This window comes from Schistocerca gregaria, chromosome 5 (assembly GCF_023897955.1).
Source record: "Schistocerca gregaria isolate iqSchGreg1 chromosome 5, iqSchGreg1.2, whole genome shotgun sequence".
Lineage (NCBI taxonomy): Eukaryota > Metazoa > Arthropoda > Insecta > Orthoptera > Acrididae > Schistocerca > Schistocerca gregaria.
Window position 1 is genome coordinate 660914384 of NC_064924.1, and position 15384 is coordinate 660929767.

At 40.7% G+C, this 15384-nt stretch overlaps 1 protein-coding gene across 2 annotated transcripts in view; it reads left to right on the top strand.

Moving 5' to 3' along the window:
• The window catches only part of LOC126272657 (chitin synthase chs-2-like), a 248861-nt gene that overhangs the window by 188886 nt on the left and 44591 nt on the right, over window positions 1-15384 (top strand). For both annotated transcript variants that reach the window (XM_049975666.1, XM_049975667.1), the window contains 2 exons: window positions 10825-10973; window positions 11053-11225. In XM_049975666.1, coding sequence (XP_049831623.1) covers window positions 10825-10973; window positions 11053-11225 — 322 coding nt within the window. The remainder of the gene's footprint in view (window positions 1-10824; window positions 10974-11052; window positions 11226-15384) is intronic.

Below are 15384 nucleotides of genomic sequence, written 5' to 3' on the forward strand. Positions count from 1 at the left end.
TTTGAAGTGAATCTGTGTCCACCAAGAAAAAAATTTCATTTTTGGGAAGAGATGGAAGTCTGACAGAGTTATATCAGGTGAATCAGGGGGGTGTGGCAACAATTCATACCTTAGTTCATGTAATTTAACCATGGTGACGGCACGTGTGCGGGCACACATTGTCCTGATGGAAGATGACTTTATTCCTTGCTAAAGCTGGCCTTTTTTCACATATCTTTTGTTGCAATTTGTACAAGAGGTTGGCATAGTATTCTCCAGTAATTGTTTACCAAGTGGGGAGATAACCTACAAACTGAAACCTCTTCGCATCCCAGAACACTGATGCTATGTTCTTTCCCACCGAAGGAATTGTCTTTGCTTTCTTTGGTTGCTAGGAATCAGCATGTTTCTACTGATTTGATTGTTGTTTTGTCTTTGCGGTATAGTAGTGCACCCAATTTTCATCTGTGATCTCAAACTCATGCAAAACATATTGTTTGTTTCTCCTAAAATGGGCCAAACATTGGTCCAATATGTCCATTTTCATGCGTTTTTGATCCAGCATCAAGAGTTGCGGCACCCATCTTGCAGATTATTTTTTCATCTCTAATTCTTCATTTAAAATGTGATATACGCTTTCAGATGACATCTAGCAAGCATGAGCAGTTTCACGTGCTTTCAGTTGGCGATCCTCCATGACCATTTTGTGCACTTATGCAATGATTTCTGGAGTAGTGACACAGCTTGGCCGACCACTGCGCAGATAATCATTTAAGCTCTCCCGACCAAATTTAAATTCATTTGTCCACTTGGCAACAGTTGAATATGAAGGAGCAGTGTCTCCCAGTGTATTCTGGAAATCAGCATGAATGTCCTTTGCTTTCAAATCTTTGTTTATGAAGTACTTAATCACTGCTCGAATATCAGTTTTTTCCATCTTCGCAAATCACTATGCGGGAACAACAACAGAGCCACATCACTGCCACAGCTCTCTTCCAAGAGCATTGACTTGCCATGTGTTTACAGGTAACAGCACAATGAATACCACGTGAATGACTTGTCATGCTACTGCTGACCTCTCATGGTGATTTCAAGAACTTTTCAAACCACCCTTGTATCATTGGAACTCCTACACCACGGCAAGGTGATGACAATGTTTGACTGCCAAATGCAATTGTCTGATGCTCTGTCTTCCCCTGTAATATGCGTAAGTACTGAAATGTTTCCACCCCCAGCTCACATCCACCCATACTAATACAAAATGTGATACAAAAATCTGCATAGTTCAGTGTTCTGCCCCAGAGCAGTTCCTCCTTTAGACTTATCAACATTTCTTCACATCACTCAGTCCATGCTTCAATGACATTCCTCTTTGGCAGCCGCATTAGACTCAGATCATTGAACAAGTAGCTCCAAACGTAATAAAAGACATGGTTACAAGAAATCCACATTTTATTATGTCACATTGTGATAGCATAAAAATAAGTAGCACGATACAGAATAGTGACAAGCTCAAGACCAGTGCAGAACTGTTTGGTGACAGGTAAAGACATGTACAGATTGTTTCATGACAGGTACAGACAGCCAGCTGGTGTTGGTACACAGAAATATGTAGAGCATTTGCCTGCCAGGGGTCATTGGCTGCAGGTGACTGAGGCACTGGAGTGTGTTCAGAGACCTTTGGTGGGGGCCTGGAGCAACCAAATAGCATGCTACTTAAACTGTGTGGTACACCTATATCGGAGCAGGAGGCACCTGTGACGATGTGGGATAGACTTATTTGGTGAAGGAGGCACCTGCATCAATCTGGGATGCACCTGCATAGGTGCGCAGACATTTACAACAAGGTAGGAGGTGCTCGCATCTGTACAGAAGCTGTCCAAAGGCACCATCACCAGTGCAGGAGGTGCCCGTATCATTGCAGACTGTGCTTGCATTAGTGTGCAAGCCACCCAAATTGGTGCAGGAGGCACCTGGAGGCAACCGCATCAGTGCAGAAGGCACCTGTGGGCACCCTGAGGAAGCCTGGCATTCCTTCCCACAAGAGAAAGGCGGTGCAGGCTAAATTGTGTTATCCACGTGGCATGGTCCACTGGTGGGAGGGTTGGGTGGGCACAGCCTGGGTGACATGTTGCCCAGAATGAACTTCGATGCCAATGGATGACATGGCACGAACAAAAATCTTAAAAAGAGTGTACAAAAAATGGAGGACTATTGTCTGAAATCACTTAATTAGATAGGCCATCTACAGAAAAAATGGCTGACAGTGCCATGAAAGTTCCATCTGCTATGACAGATAGGCAACAAACAACATGAGGAACACAGTAAATTTATCAGCAACCAGAAACTAAAACATGACTAAAAAGATTCAGCAAAGTTTGTTTGAGTTCAAGGTAGCAAGGGTGCTGGCCAAGGGGAAAGAAACAAAAGGTGTGTGGTGCTACATGTTTATTTGAACACTTGCAGCAGGCCGAAAACCAGTATTCCTCCTTGCAATTAAGGTTTTTGTGCTGGGTCTGTAGCAGCTGGGGATGTCATTCTGGAATTGGCGATGGGTAAACTATCGGTAGTCTGCTGTGCTTTTGGGCAAGTGGAAACATCATTTTTCCTGAGGAAACAATAGATCAGGCACCATGGGCAGCCATAGCAGTGCATCTGTATTTGGGTGCCACAACATAGGTCAAAGAGACAAGGAGTATGTTACAATAGCAGAAAATTCAAAAGCAATGAAAACATCGAACTCAAACAATGTCTCAGTATGAGGATAATTAATGACCAAATAAGTATGAGGACAGACTACAGATTTGGAAGCTTTGGCAGCAGTAAATTGACCAAAAATATGTTATTTATTGTAGCGTACCTAATGGTATTTGACAGGGGCCAATGGTGGAATGTCCTGCCATGCCTGCATTTGAGAGTGGAGGAGTAAAACAGCTGCTTCAGTGTCCACATGCAGCTCTCCCATGTTTCACAAAGCAGGAGGGACCAGATGGAAGTGCTACACGGTGCCCTTGTTGTTGTTGCCAATGGGGGTCACCTGTTGTGGCTAGGATTCCTGGTGTAAACAATAGGATGTTCCTCTTTGCTTGATATGCCTACTGCTATGCACTGATGTGGTTCACTAACAATGATGGTGCAGAGTCATCACACATTGGAAAACTGTGGTAGTACAGCAAGAGACAAAGGAGCCTGTACTATCAACACAGCTATGAGGTGGTCTAAGAAGGCCAGAAAAAGGCGCTGTTGCCATAGAAGCGACAGAAGTACTGCATCCATAAAGAAGGACACACACACACACACTAAAAAAACAGTCACTGAAATTGTGCACATGAAAGTTTTGAAGTTGAGTGCATGTAAGTTCTACTTGTCATCACTTGCATTCCGATTCTGAACACAATAAAAGACGTGGTTAGAAGAAATCCACATTTATTAGGTCGCAGTGTCACAGCATAAGCATAAGTAGTACTATACAGCATATTGACAAGTACAGGACAGGTATAGAATGTTTGATGGCAGGTAAAGGAGGTACAGACTGTTTGGTGACGGGTACGGACTCCAGCCAGAGCCGCACATGGAAATATGTAGAGCACTTGCCCACCAGGGGCTGCTGGCTGTCAGTGACAGGCAATTGAGGCACAGGACCATGATTGGCAAACTCTTATAAGGATCTGGAGCAGTGAAAGGCATGCTACTGAAGCTGTGTGACGTCCAACTCAGTAGTCGCAGTGAAGGTGTAGTAATGCACAGGTTACTACGCTCACTCACACATCTGCGATGAAAACCAATGCTGCTTTCAATTGCTTTCAGTTTTTGAGTGCTGCAGATTCTTCTATAGCCTTCATCTTCTTAGGATCTGTTGCTATCCCTAGTCCATTAATAATACATCCCACAAAGCTTACTTCTGTTTTGGCAAATTCTGATTTTGCTAACTTTACACTTTCCCCTGTGCAAAGCTGTCAGTACATTGTTCAATAAATTACAATGCTTTTCCCAACTTGGGCTCATAATCAAAATATCATTGACAAAAGCATTAATTGTGCCATACCCAATGTCACATCCATTACTTGAGTAAAAGAACATATTACCACATTGACAACATATTCCTTCCTGGGGAAAAGCAGTGTACTTTGCTCTTGTACAAACTTTATATTCCAGTACCCATAAGTAGTGTCTAATGATGTTAAGAATTTGGTCTTGTGGATCTTTTGTAATATTTCCTCCATGTTGCCTGCTCTGTAATTCTGCCATACTACAATTTCTTTCAAATGGTGTGCATCAATGACTATTCACACATCCCCTTCCTTTTTTTCTCACAACTTGCATAGATTTGCTATACATGCTCAGGTACCATTCAGTGATCTCCCTCAGTCTGTCATTCTTTGGATTTCTTTATGTACCACCTACTGTTTCTAAATAGATATGGAATACAGCTTTATATAAAAAAGAATATGCTTTTTCACATTTTAATTTTCATTCAGACCCATTCACCAGTCCTAGTCTATCAGAAAGAGCCGTTTTGTATCTACACAGAATATGTCTTACATCTTCACACAGTTTGTCGGGCATTGTACACTTCTCACTGGTCACTGCCAGTGCTCCAGGTCATATTCATGCAGGATCTTCATGCCATCCCATTTCCAAAGGGATTCACCTTAAAAGATAATTCCACATATTTTATCTATTCTTCAACTAATGGGACCTCCTGAACATTCCCACCTAAATCTCAGCAAAACACCACTTTCATAAAGTCATTCTTCTGTTCCAGTTTGTTGAGCAGTTTTACAGCAAAATTTGGAAATTTGTGGCAAGGTCTTACAGGACCAACCTCCAGAGGTCATCGGTCCCTATCTACAGCAAAACACAGTTCTACTGTTAACCCAGGTATTATTAGTAACTGAAATTCTATTCCATGTCCCAGTATTGAAATGTGCCTTACAACTTCTCACTTAATTACATCAATCAATTGCCTGTCATCCTAAAAGTCTTCAGCCCCGTTACCAGCATGGTTACCATTTGTGTCTGCTTAGCCATTGACTCATACTATACCCCTGATATCCTGCACACCTCACTTCCACTATCTAGTAAGCAACACCATCTATTTCAGCTTGAATGACTTGTTGGTTCTTTTTTGATTCATCTTCCAAGGACTTCTCTTCGTCTAATTACTCAGCGCTATTCTGCTGTCTCTTACTACAGTCGCTTACCTCTGTTTTATTTTCTCCACCAGTTTTACATATAATCTGCAGATGTCCAAATCTGCCCCATAGATTCATGATGCAACATTATCATTATTATTCTGCCACTACTGCTTTATCCATGACTGAATCATCACAAGCATATTCAGGTTTATTAACTAACAGTTTGTTGTCATCAAAAACATATTCCTACATAATATCTTTCTCTCTTCACACTCACCTCCCATTCTATCTTCCCTTTCAGATATCCCCTCCTCTTCCTTCTCCTACTCTTGTCTCAAATATTCTTCCACTCTATCCTCATTGGACCACAATTTAGCCATCTGTCTTTGCATCTGTTGTTTTGCTTTACATTACAAAAGCAATCTTGAACCCCCTGCTGGTACACATTCTCCATGCTGTGTTCAGCAAACTGTTCTATTTCATTCACCTGTCTCTCCAGAAATCCAGATTATGTCCTTTGATCCTGAATAAAGTATCTTTCCCTTCATCTAAAACTACATCTTGGCTAAAACTGCATCTTGGCTATTTGGTTATTCCTATTTTCCAATGACCCTGACACTTCCTCTATTTTTGCAACTAAAAGGACTCTCTGCTTTATCTCTACTCCCTAGTCAGTATCCTACTCCCCATAGGGTACTTCCAATTCCCATCTCCTTGTGGCTCTCACTCCACTCTTGCACAGCAGGAGTTAATGTCTATTTCCTGGGCCTGCTCTTTCAAGGTTTCTCACTTCTGTCTGGGATGCAACAATCCAATCCATATTATTTATCCATCACTTGACAGGTCTCTTATCCTACCTGTTTGGTATCCCCTGCCTATTTTTCACTCCAGTTCAGTTTAAATTGTATTGCCTTCTGACATCTGGCCTATTAAATCAACCACAATTTCTTGGCTTTTCATGTGGTAAACTCTATGAATTCTTCCCAGTAGGTCAATAAATCCCTTATCATTGTTTCTAGATGCTTCAACCACCACTTATCTCACCTGGATAGGCACCTTATTCTAAAGAGTCAGTAAACTGTTTTAGCATCCAGTTTTTGTCAAGATACTTAATCTTATTAATCCACTGTTAGAAAACAAGCCTTCAGTTACCCCTCCCTAGAAATCCCTACATATGGATTGTTTTTTACCCTTAGACCAAAATTCAGTCAGGAACTTGGAGTGAAGTTCTGACACTGCCACTTCAGCTGCCCACCTACATGAATCACTATCCAGCCAACTTTTTATCAATGATAGTTTTTCTCTGCGTGACCAATCCCCAAATAATACTTTACAAAAATCTTTTAACAGGATTCTCATTTTTAACAGGATCAAATCTACAATTTTTTTTACTGCTCACAAGCAATCTTTGTTCATGCACAGCTGTAATTCTACTAGTTTCCTTGCTACAGACTTATGTAACATATTTTTTAAATATTCATGCACTTAGTCTCATCTCCTGGGACAATTTGCTTACATCTACCTTACATGATTCATGATTCGTATAACAATGACTGTGTGAATTTAATTTGTTGTTCTACAAAGATTCCGACATCTTCACATTGCTTTGCTAACTGTTAAGTCGTATTATGACAGTAATTAGTGATGCCCTCTATCTGCTTGGTTACTTTGGCTTCCAACTCACTATTTATATTATTTAACTGGATAGATAACAAATCTATTCACTAAGCAGTGGTAGAACACACACATAAAAGACTGTTGTAATCAGCAAGCTTGAGTCTTTCCTTCTCATCCAATATGGTAAGTCTCCCCAGACCCGCAGTTTTGGGTGACTTTCCCGAAATCTTCCCCTTTTCCTAGACCTCTCCAGTCCTTTTCCTTCATCCTTCTTCCTTCCCCTTCAACCCTTCTGCCTGAAGAAGGAACCATGGGTTCTGAAAGCTTGCCAGTTACAATAGTCTTTTATGTGTGTGTTCTGCTGCCGCTTGGAGAGTAGAGATTTTATACATCTGTTAAATAATTTTGTCAATAATTGATTGTTTTTGTCACTATTTCTATTGATACATTTGGTTCTGATAGGCTCAATATCCTTCTTGACCTTATCTCTGATGGAATTCAGCTGCAACTTAACAGATATCACGTCAGACTGAACTGAATCCACACCAGTTTTAACTGAACTTACTTCATATTTAACTAAGTTTGCTTCCAAATATTATCTGTAACAATATATCCCAGTTGGAAACCACTTGTACTTCCCCAACATTAAGTTTGTAATTTCACTGCATATCACCATTAGACACCAGTGCACATCCTTAAACACTATCAGCTTCATGATGCACCATGCTGTCATTGTTACAGTTGCCTTCTACTACTGATTCTTGTCTAATAACCTCCTTCCCTTGGTCTATTCTATCCATACAAACACTACCACCTTTCACCTTCATATTGATCAATACTACTTGCCATGGACAGCTACTCATCACCTCGGTGCACAGCCCCTCAGTTGTTGTTTGTTTACTGCCAATATACCACTCTGCTCATTGAAACAGCTGTGCTTAATGGAAGCAGTCGGTGGGGGAAAAAAAAAATTACTTTCTGTGCAAGTGTGAGTCTGCCGGCATTGGATGCTGGGTAGAATCCCAAGATAGGTTTAATGCTGAATCCCAATACAGGTTTAATGCTGCAACCACAATCAGAACACTCCATCCCCAAGGATGTGCACTAAGCAAAGTCAGACTGCTGGAAAAATTGAAAGATGATGGAACTGCATTTGCAACAGTTACTTCATACCACACCCATGCATGTGCATTCCACACTTATGTACTGTTGGCTGCAAGCATGTTGCGATATTCTCATGATGTCAGTCTGTCACATCACCATCCTCACTTAAATGGGTCATATTTCTTCCATTTTAGTAGCTTACTAAAACAAACTGTTTCATTTTGATCAGTGAACACCAAATGTATGTTAGCTGGTTATAACTGAAATAAGCTTACTGTCCTTTTGCAATGTTGCCCAAGTTCATCAATTGTTCTGCAAGCAATACAACATTGAGTAAACAAACACAAACTTAAATTTCAATGCGACTTCTGTATTGAGCACCTTTCATCAACATAAATTTACACCACAAATAGCAATTTTAACGCAAAGTTTCTCACAATATTTGTTTCTGACAGTCCTTGCTATGTTCACATCACAAATCTTTCTCTCTCCATTAGACTGACAGCAATACTAAGCACTGAAGGTGTATGAAGTTAAAGACACTTTTGAAACTAATCGGCTATAAGGATATTACAAAACAATACAAAGAATATCTTAAGGTAACATAACAAGCAAAGATTCATATTGAGTGTAGCCACTTATGATGTTTCACTCTGTGTAGGGTACTTGGTTGACAAGCTTGGCTACACTTCGGTAGCCTCCAGTCCTTGTTTTCCTGTTGGAAGACACTTGTATTTAGCTCACTTTGTTTTGTCACTCTATTCAGCTTAAATCTCTACCATTTCAATTTGACTTTCAGTTTTCAAACTTATTACAAGAACAGTTAAACAATGGATTGTAACAGTATTATGAAAAGGATAGTTGCTACTCATCATATAGCAGAGATGCTGAGTCACAGATGGGCATAACAATAAGTTAGCTTATGGCCAACAAAGCCTTCATCAAAAGCTGCCAGAGACTGTGTTCATGTGTATGTGAGTTGAATTTGCATGAGTTTGTGTGTGTGAGTGAGTGTGTGTGTGTGTGTGTGTGTGTGTGTGTTGTCTATTTTTGGAAAGGCCTTGTTGGCCAAAAGCTCTCTTTCTGACAGCTTTTATGTTGCGCCTATCTGCAACTCAGCACCTCCGCTATATGGTGAGTAACAACTATTCTTTTCATAATATTGTTATAAAGGGACATTTTTGTAAGTCTGCTGTTGTTCAAGCAGAATATATGTTTCTCATGCTTTTATTCACTTTAGCTCTGTATTCTCATATTAATGACTTCTAAGGTTGTACTTCTGTTATAAACTGTGAATGTCATTATAGGCTTCCTACATATTTGGAAGAATGCCAAAGTAATTTGGGAGGTCTTGATTAGTATTTCTTATCAACTTTCTATAATGTTGTTAGTACTTGTTTTTTAGGGTAATGACTTTCTGAATGCTGATATGAGGGTTGAATGAAAAGTAATGCCTCCACCTTCATTAACTGAGTTTGGATGGCAATATTTTAATAAATCAAACATGGAAATAATCCTCAGAATGTGATCTTTAATTATCAATATTCGCTTTTCCACATAATCACCAGCCAACTGGATACATTTCTGTCAAAGATGAACAAGTTTCCTGAAGCCACCACGAAAGAAAGATCTGTTTCCACAACCACTGTCTCACAGTTCTCTCAACGTCTTTATCAGAAGCATGATGATGTTCCTGCAGATCATCTTTCATTATTGGGAACAGATGGAAGTCAGACGGTGCTAAGTCTCGACTGCATGGAGGATGGTGTACGGTGGTGAGATTCAGTCTCTGAAGTTCTGCTGTGGTGGCACATGAAGTGTGCAGTTTGGGCATTGTCATACTGCAGGAAAACATTTCCCTTTTCCTTTTGGATCCTTGTTAGCCATCATTTCAGAGTTTGCAGCATCGTGATGTAATGCTCTGAATTTATTGTTGTTCCATGGTCAAGGAAATCAACATGTATAACACCATCTGCATCCCAGAACACTGTGGCCATGATTTTTCCAGGTGACAGTTGTGTCTTTAATTTCTTTTTCTGGGGTGAGTCTTTGTATCAATATTCCATAGACTGATGTTTCATCTCCGGGTCATAATGGTGCATCCACGTTTTTTTCTCCTGTCACAATTGAATGGAGAAAGGTGTCATCTTCATTCTCATAACGCGAGAGTAGTTCCTGGCAAATTTCGAGTCTGTGCGCTTTCATTTCAGGAGTCAGCGTCCAGGGTACCCATCATGCACGAGTCTTCCGATAGCCAAGCAAAGCAATAATGTGACTCATATGTTCTTGTGAAATGCTGATTGTGCTTGCAATTTTTCTCTGAGTGATACAACGATCATCCTGAATCAATCTGTCAACATTTTGCTTGTGAAATTTGGTGGTTGCTGTCACAGGACATCCATCTCTTTTTTTGTAATGTAGGTCGGATGTTCCTGAATCAACATCTTTAAACTTACTCGCCCAATGATGCACAGTACTCACATCAACACAATCACCATAAACTGCTTTCATTCTGTGATGAATCTCCTTTTGGGTGACACCTTCTGCTATCAAGAATTCAATGACTGCACGTTGCTTAAATCGCATTGACTGACCATCTGCACAGGGTTCCATACTGTAACAACACAACCGTTCAGTGCTAAGGCTTCCTGCCAACTGGAGCTGTAGAGAAGAGACTATGAACAAGCCATTACTTGCCACATACCAATGCTGCCAACTGTTGAAGAGTTACAAAGTTGGAGGCATTACTTTTCAGTCAACCCTCATACATTACTTCTGAAAATAATTTTTTAAGATAAAATAGGGAAATTATTGAAACAGAATAAAACTTTTGTCTGCAGTACAGAATTATAATTTTCTGTGATTAGCTTATCAGTGTTGTCTTTCTACTTGAGTTACTCATCCATGTTAAGAACAATGACTTCAATTGTATGTAGTTATTGGTGCTTCTAAATTTTGTTTATCTTTGTATTTTTTATTTATTTAGGATCCTTGACCCTAGCCCCCATCTTAATGGAAGACTAAGAGTGCGCCAAAATATGCGAGAAAATCCACTGATGCCACATCCAGAACTCCCAGAATATGATCAAGAAAGTAAGAAAAACTCTGATGATGATAATGAGAGTGTGACATCAGGCAAGTACATATGCAGAGTAAGATAATATTCCTAACTCTTATGGTTTTGACAGACTAGATTAATTTGAATATTTTTCAGAACCCAAAGAAGATCGTATTGATGATGTAAATCCATTTTGGATAGAGGATCGAAAACTGAAGAAAGGTGAAATTGATTATCTCTCAAAAACTGAGAAGGTATTCTGGACGGATTTAATAGCAGCTTATTTATATCCTCTTTTTGAAGACCGTGAAGAAAACAAAGAAGAGAAAGTAAGTTTAGAACATACTAATGATCATGAACTGACATTCAGAAAGAGTTTAGTCTTCATCTGTAAACCTTTAAGTACAGTTCAGTCCCTGGGACTTACAATGGCATGAAAATCAGAACCTGACCATAGAAGCTGAAATCGTGAACTTGCACTCTTCCTCAGAGCATATACAAGATATTTACATACAGTCCTACATTGTCCTGATACTGTTGTCAAATGGAGGATAGATATTATCTTAGGAGTGAGTGAAGTAAACAATGAAAAAGACCCTCCCACGTAACTCATCTGATTTGCTTCACTCATGATAATAAGAAAATCACTCAAGTTAAACCACAGTTCTGGGCTAAAACAGTTTGTGTGTATGTGTGTTTGTTTGTTTTTCTAAAGAAGAACACTCATTTATAAGTTCAGTTAACTGTGTTCCAGTCACTGTTTGTGTAGTAAGCTACTGTTCACTCTTTCCACAATATGATACCTAGGAGAATAATCTGAACTGATGCATCAACATTGAATTTGAATTAATATGGCATAGTTAATATTATGCATTACATAAAATAAAGGGAAGGCAAGCACTCTTTTATAGTGGGGTGATGTGTGGAGCACAGAAACAAGTAACAAAAAACAGTATCCACAAGCTAGGCTTCATGCATTAGCACTTTTCCCAGCAACAACACACAACTACACAGGCACCCAAATGCAGTCTCCCATAGCCCAGCAAGACTATTTATTGATACTTGGTTATTGAAAGCAGTTATCTGAACCGATGGGCATGGGCTGGTGGTAGGGGAGGCTGCAAGGAGGGATTGGTGACAAATGAACAGGTGTTAGGAAAGATGACTTCGGGGCCACACTACAAGATGAAAAGAGTAGAGGTTACAACTAAAAAAGATGTAGGAAGAGGAATAGGGAATGAAGGGGAGGGCTGGAAAGAAGAGAAAGGTGAAAGTGAAGATGAAGAAGGAGAAAGAGAGGGAGAAATATGGGAGAGGGGTTGAAAAGGGGAAGGTGGCGGAGAGGAAAGGTATTGGGAGAAGATTGTGTATGATCTGGATGGGATTGAGAGGAGTGGTGGAGTGTACAGAAGAGAGTAGGGAAAAGGCAAAGTGACACAGTAGGAACAGGTTAGCAGAACTTTAAATTGGGATGATTGCAATAGTGCAGGATGTGTTGGAGAGACAATTTTCACCTGTGTGGCCCAGAGAAACGTGCTGGTGGGGAGTATCCAAATGGCCTGTTTGATGAAGAAGCTGCTGAAGTAATTTTTGTTATGGTATGTAGCATGTACACAAACTGGATGGTCAATTTTGCCATTTTCCACAGTCTGGCAGTGGCTCTTCATGCAAGTAGATGGATGATTACTTGTCATGCCCACAGTAATTGCAGTCTAGCTTATATACACTGAGGTGACAAATGTCATGGGATAGCGGTATGCACATATACAGATGGTGGTAGTATTGCATACACAAGATGTAAAAGGACAGTGCATTGGCAGAGCTGTCATTCGACTCAGGCAAGTCATATGAAAATGTTTGCAATGTGATTATGGCTGCAGAATTGGAATTAATGGACTTGAATGCAAAATGGGTGGTAGTTGAGATGCATATGACATTCCATTTCAGAAATCAGTAGGGAATTCAATATTCTGAGATCCATAGTGTGAAGAGTATGCCAATAAAACCAAATTTCAGGCATTACCTCTCACCACAGTTAAAATAGTGGCCAACAGCCTTCACTTAATGACCAGAAGCAGCAGCATTTTTTTCATAGAGTTGTTAGTGCTAACAGACAAGCAACACAATTTAAAATAACCACAGAAATCAGTGTGAGATGAATGACACAGGACAGTGTGACAAAATATGGCATTAATGGGCTGTGGTAGCAGACGACCAAAGCAAGTGCCTTTTATAACAGCACAACATCATCTGCATCGCCACTCATTGGATTATGACCATATAAGTTGGACCGCTAGATGAGTGGAAAACGGTGGCCTGGTCAAATGAGTCCCAATTTCAGTTGGTAAGAACTGATAGTAGGGTTAGATTGTGGTGCAAATCTCGCAAAGCCATGGACCCAGATTGTCAAAAAGGCACCATGAAAGCTGGTAGGGGCTCCATCATGGCATGGGCTATGTTTACATGGAATAGACTGGGTCCTCTGGCCCAGTTGAACTGATCACTGATTGGAAAGGGATATGTTTGTATACTTGGAGAACATTTGTAGCCATTCGTAGACTTCATGTTCCCAAACATTGATAAATTTTTATGAATGACAGTGTGTCATGTAACCAGACCATGATTGGTTTGAAGAACATTCTGAACAATTTGAGTAAATGACTTGGCCACCCAGGTTGCCCAAACATCTGTGGGACATAATTGAGAGGTCAGTTCATGTACAAAATCCTGCACTGCCAACATTTTCAGAATTATGGACAGCCATAGAGGCAGCATGGTTTAATATTTGTGCAGGGGACTTCCAACAAATTGCTGAGTCCATGCCACATGAAACTGGTGCACTACACCAAACAAAAGGAGGTCACGCACAATGTTAAGAGGTACCCTGTGACTTTTGTCACCTCATTGTATAACATAGTTGCTTACACGCATGGTCCCACCTCTTATTTGATAGGAAATGCCTATGACTGGACTGTAGTAGGAGATCATGAGTGGGTGTATATGACAGATCTTGCACCTGGACTGACCACAAGGGAATGACCCATGGGGTGCACGATTAGGAGAAGGACTGAATAGGGTTGGTCAAGGATATTCTTTAGGCTGGGTGGGCAGTGGAACACTACTTCGGGAAACATGGATTAGATTTTGGATAGGATATTCCTCATCTCAGGACACAACAAGAGGTAGTCAAAGCCCTGGTAGAGGATGTGTTTGAGTTTATCAAGGCCAGGGTAGTACTAGATGATCAGAGGAATGCTGTGCAATTATTAGTTAACAGAGGAGTAGATGACATGTAAGCCTTGTTTCTGGATGAGCTGAATGGGATACTGTCTCTCAATAAAGGTTCTGGTAAGGTTATCAGTATAATTTGACAACTCTTCCTTTCCGCTGCAGGAGTGGTATTTACACTTAGTGAGGAAGACACTTTTGAGGGGAAATGAGTAACAGTCGTCAATGTGGAGGTACTGTTGATGGTTTGTGCACAAGATATGGACAGAAATACTTATGGAACCACCGAGAGCTGGAGATCAACATCGAGGAAGTAGTTGAGAAGGACCAGATGAAACGAATTTGGGAGAAGGTGCAGAGGCTATGGAGGAAAGAGCAGAGATTGTTCTTGCCATGAGTACAGACCATGAAAATGTCGTCAGTGAATCTGTACCATGCAAGAGATTTTAAATGGTGAATGGATAGGAAGGATTCCTCATTCCTCAAAATGGCCCATAAATAAGCTGGCATAGGATGGAGGTATGTGAGTACCCATGGCAGTACATCATTTGCTTATGGATTTGGCCTTCGAAAGTGAAGTAATGTGGGTCAGGATGTGGTAAGCTGGAAGATTAGTAAACAGATGATAAGTTTGGTGTTAGGATGGCTCATCCACAAACAAGTCATGTGCCTTTCTGCTCCTTTAACACCAGTATATCTGTTAACCAACCACCAGCATTCCTCTGATCGCCCAGTGTCATCCTGACCACAAAAAACCCATCCACGCCTTTCACAAGGGCTTTGACTACCTCTTGTTGTACCCTAAAATGAGGAATACTCTACCCAAAATCCTTCCCATGTTCCCTGAAGTAGTGTTCTGCTCCCCTCCCCCCCCTCCCCCCCTCTCCTCCTCCCAATCTAAAGAATACAGGATATCCTCGACCATCCCTGTTTCCAACCCTACCCTTAATCCTGCATCCAGTGGATAATTCCCTTATGGTCAGCACAGGCACAAGATCTGTCACATATGTCTCATACATCCACCCATCGTCTCCTACTGCAGTCCAGTCAAAGGCATTCCCTACCCAATAAAAGGCAGGGTCATGTGTGAAAGTGGCCACACTATACACTGAGGTGACAAGTCACAGGATACCTCCTAATATCATGTCTGACATCCTTTTGCATGGTGGAGTGCAGCAGCTTGATGTGGCGTAGACTAAACAAGTCATTGGAAGTCCCCTGCAGAAATACTGAACCATGCTGTGTCTAGTAGTAGTAGTA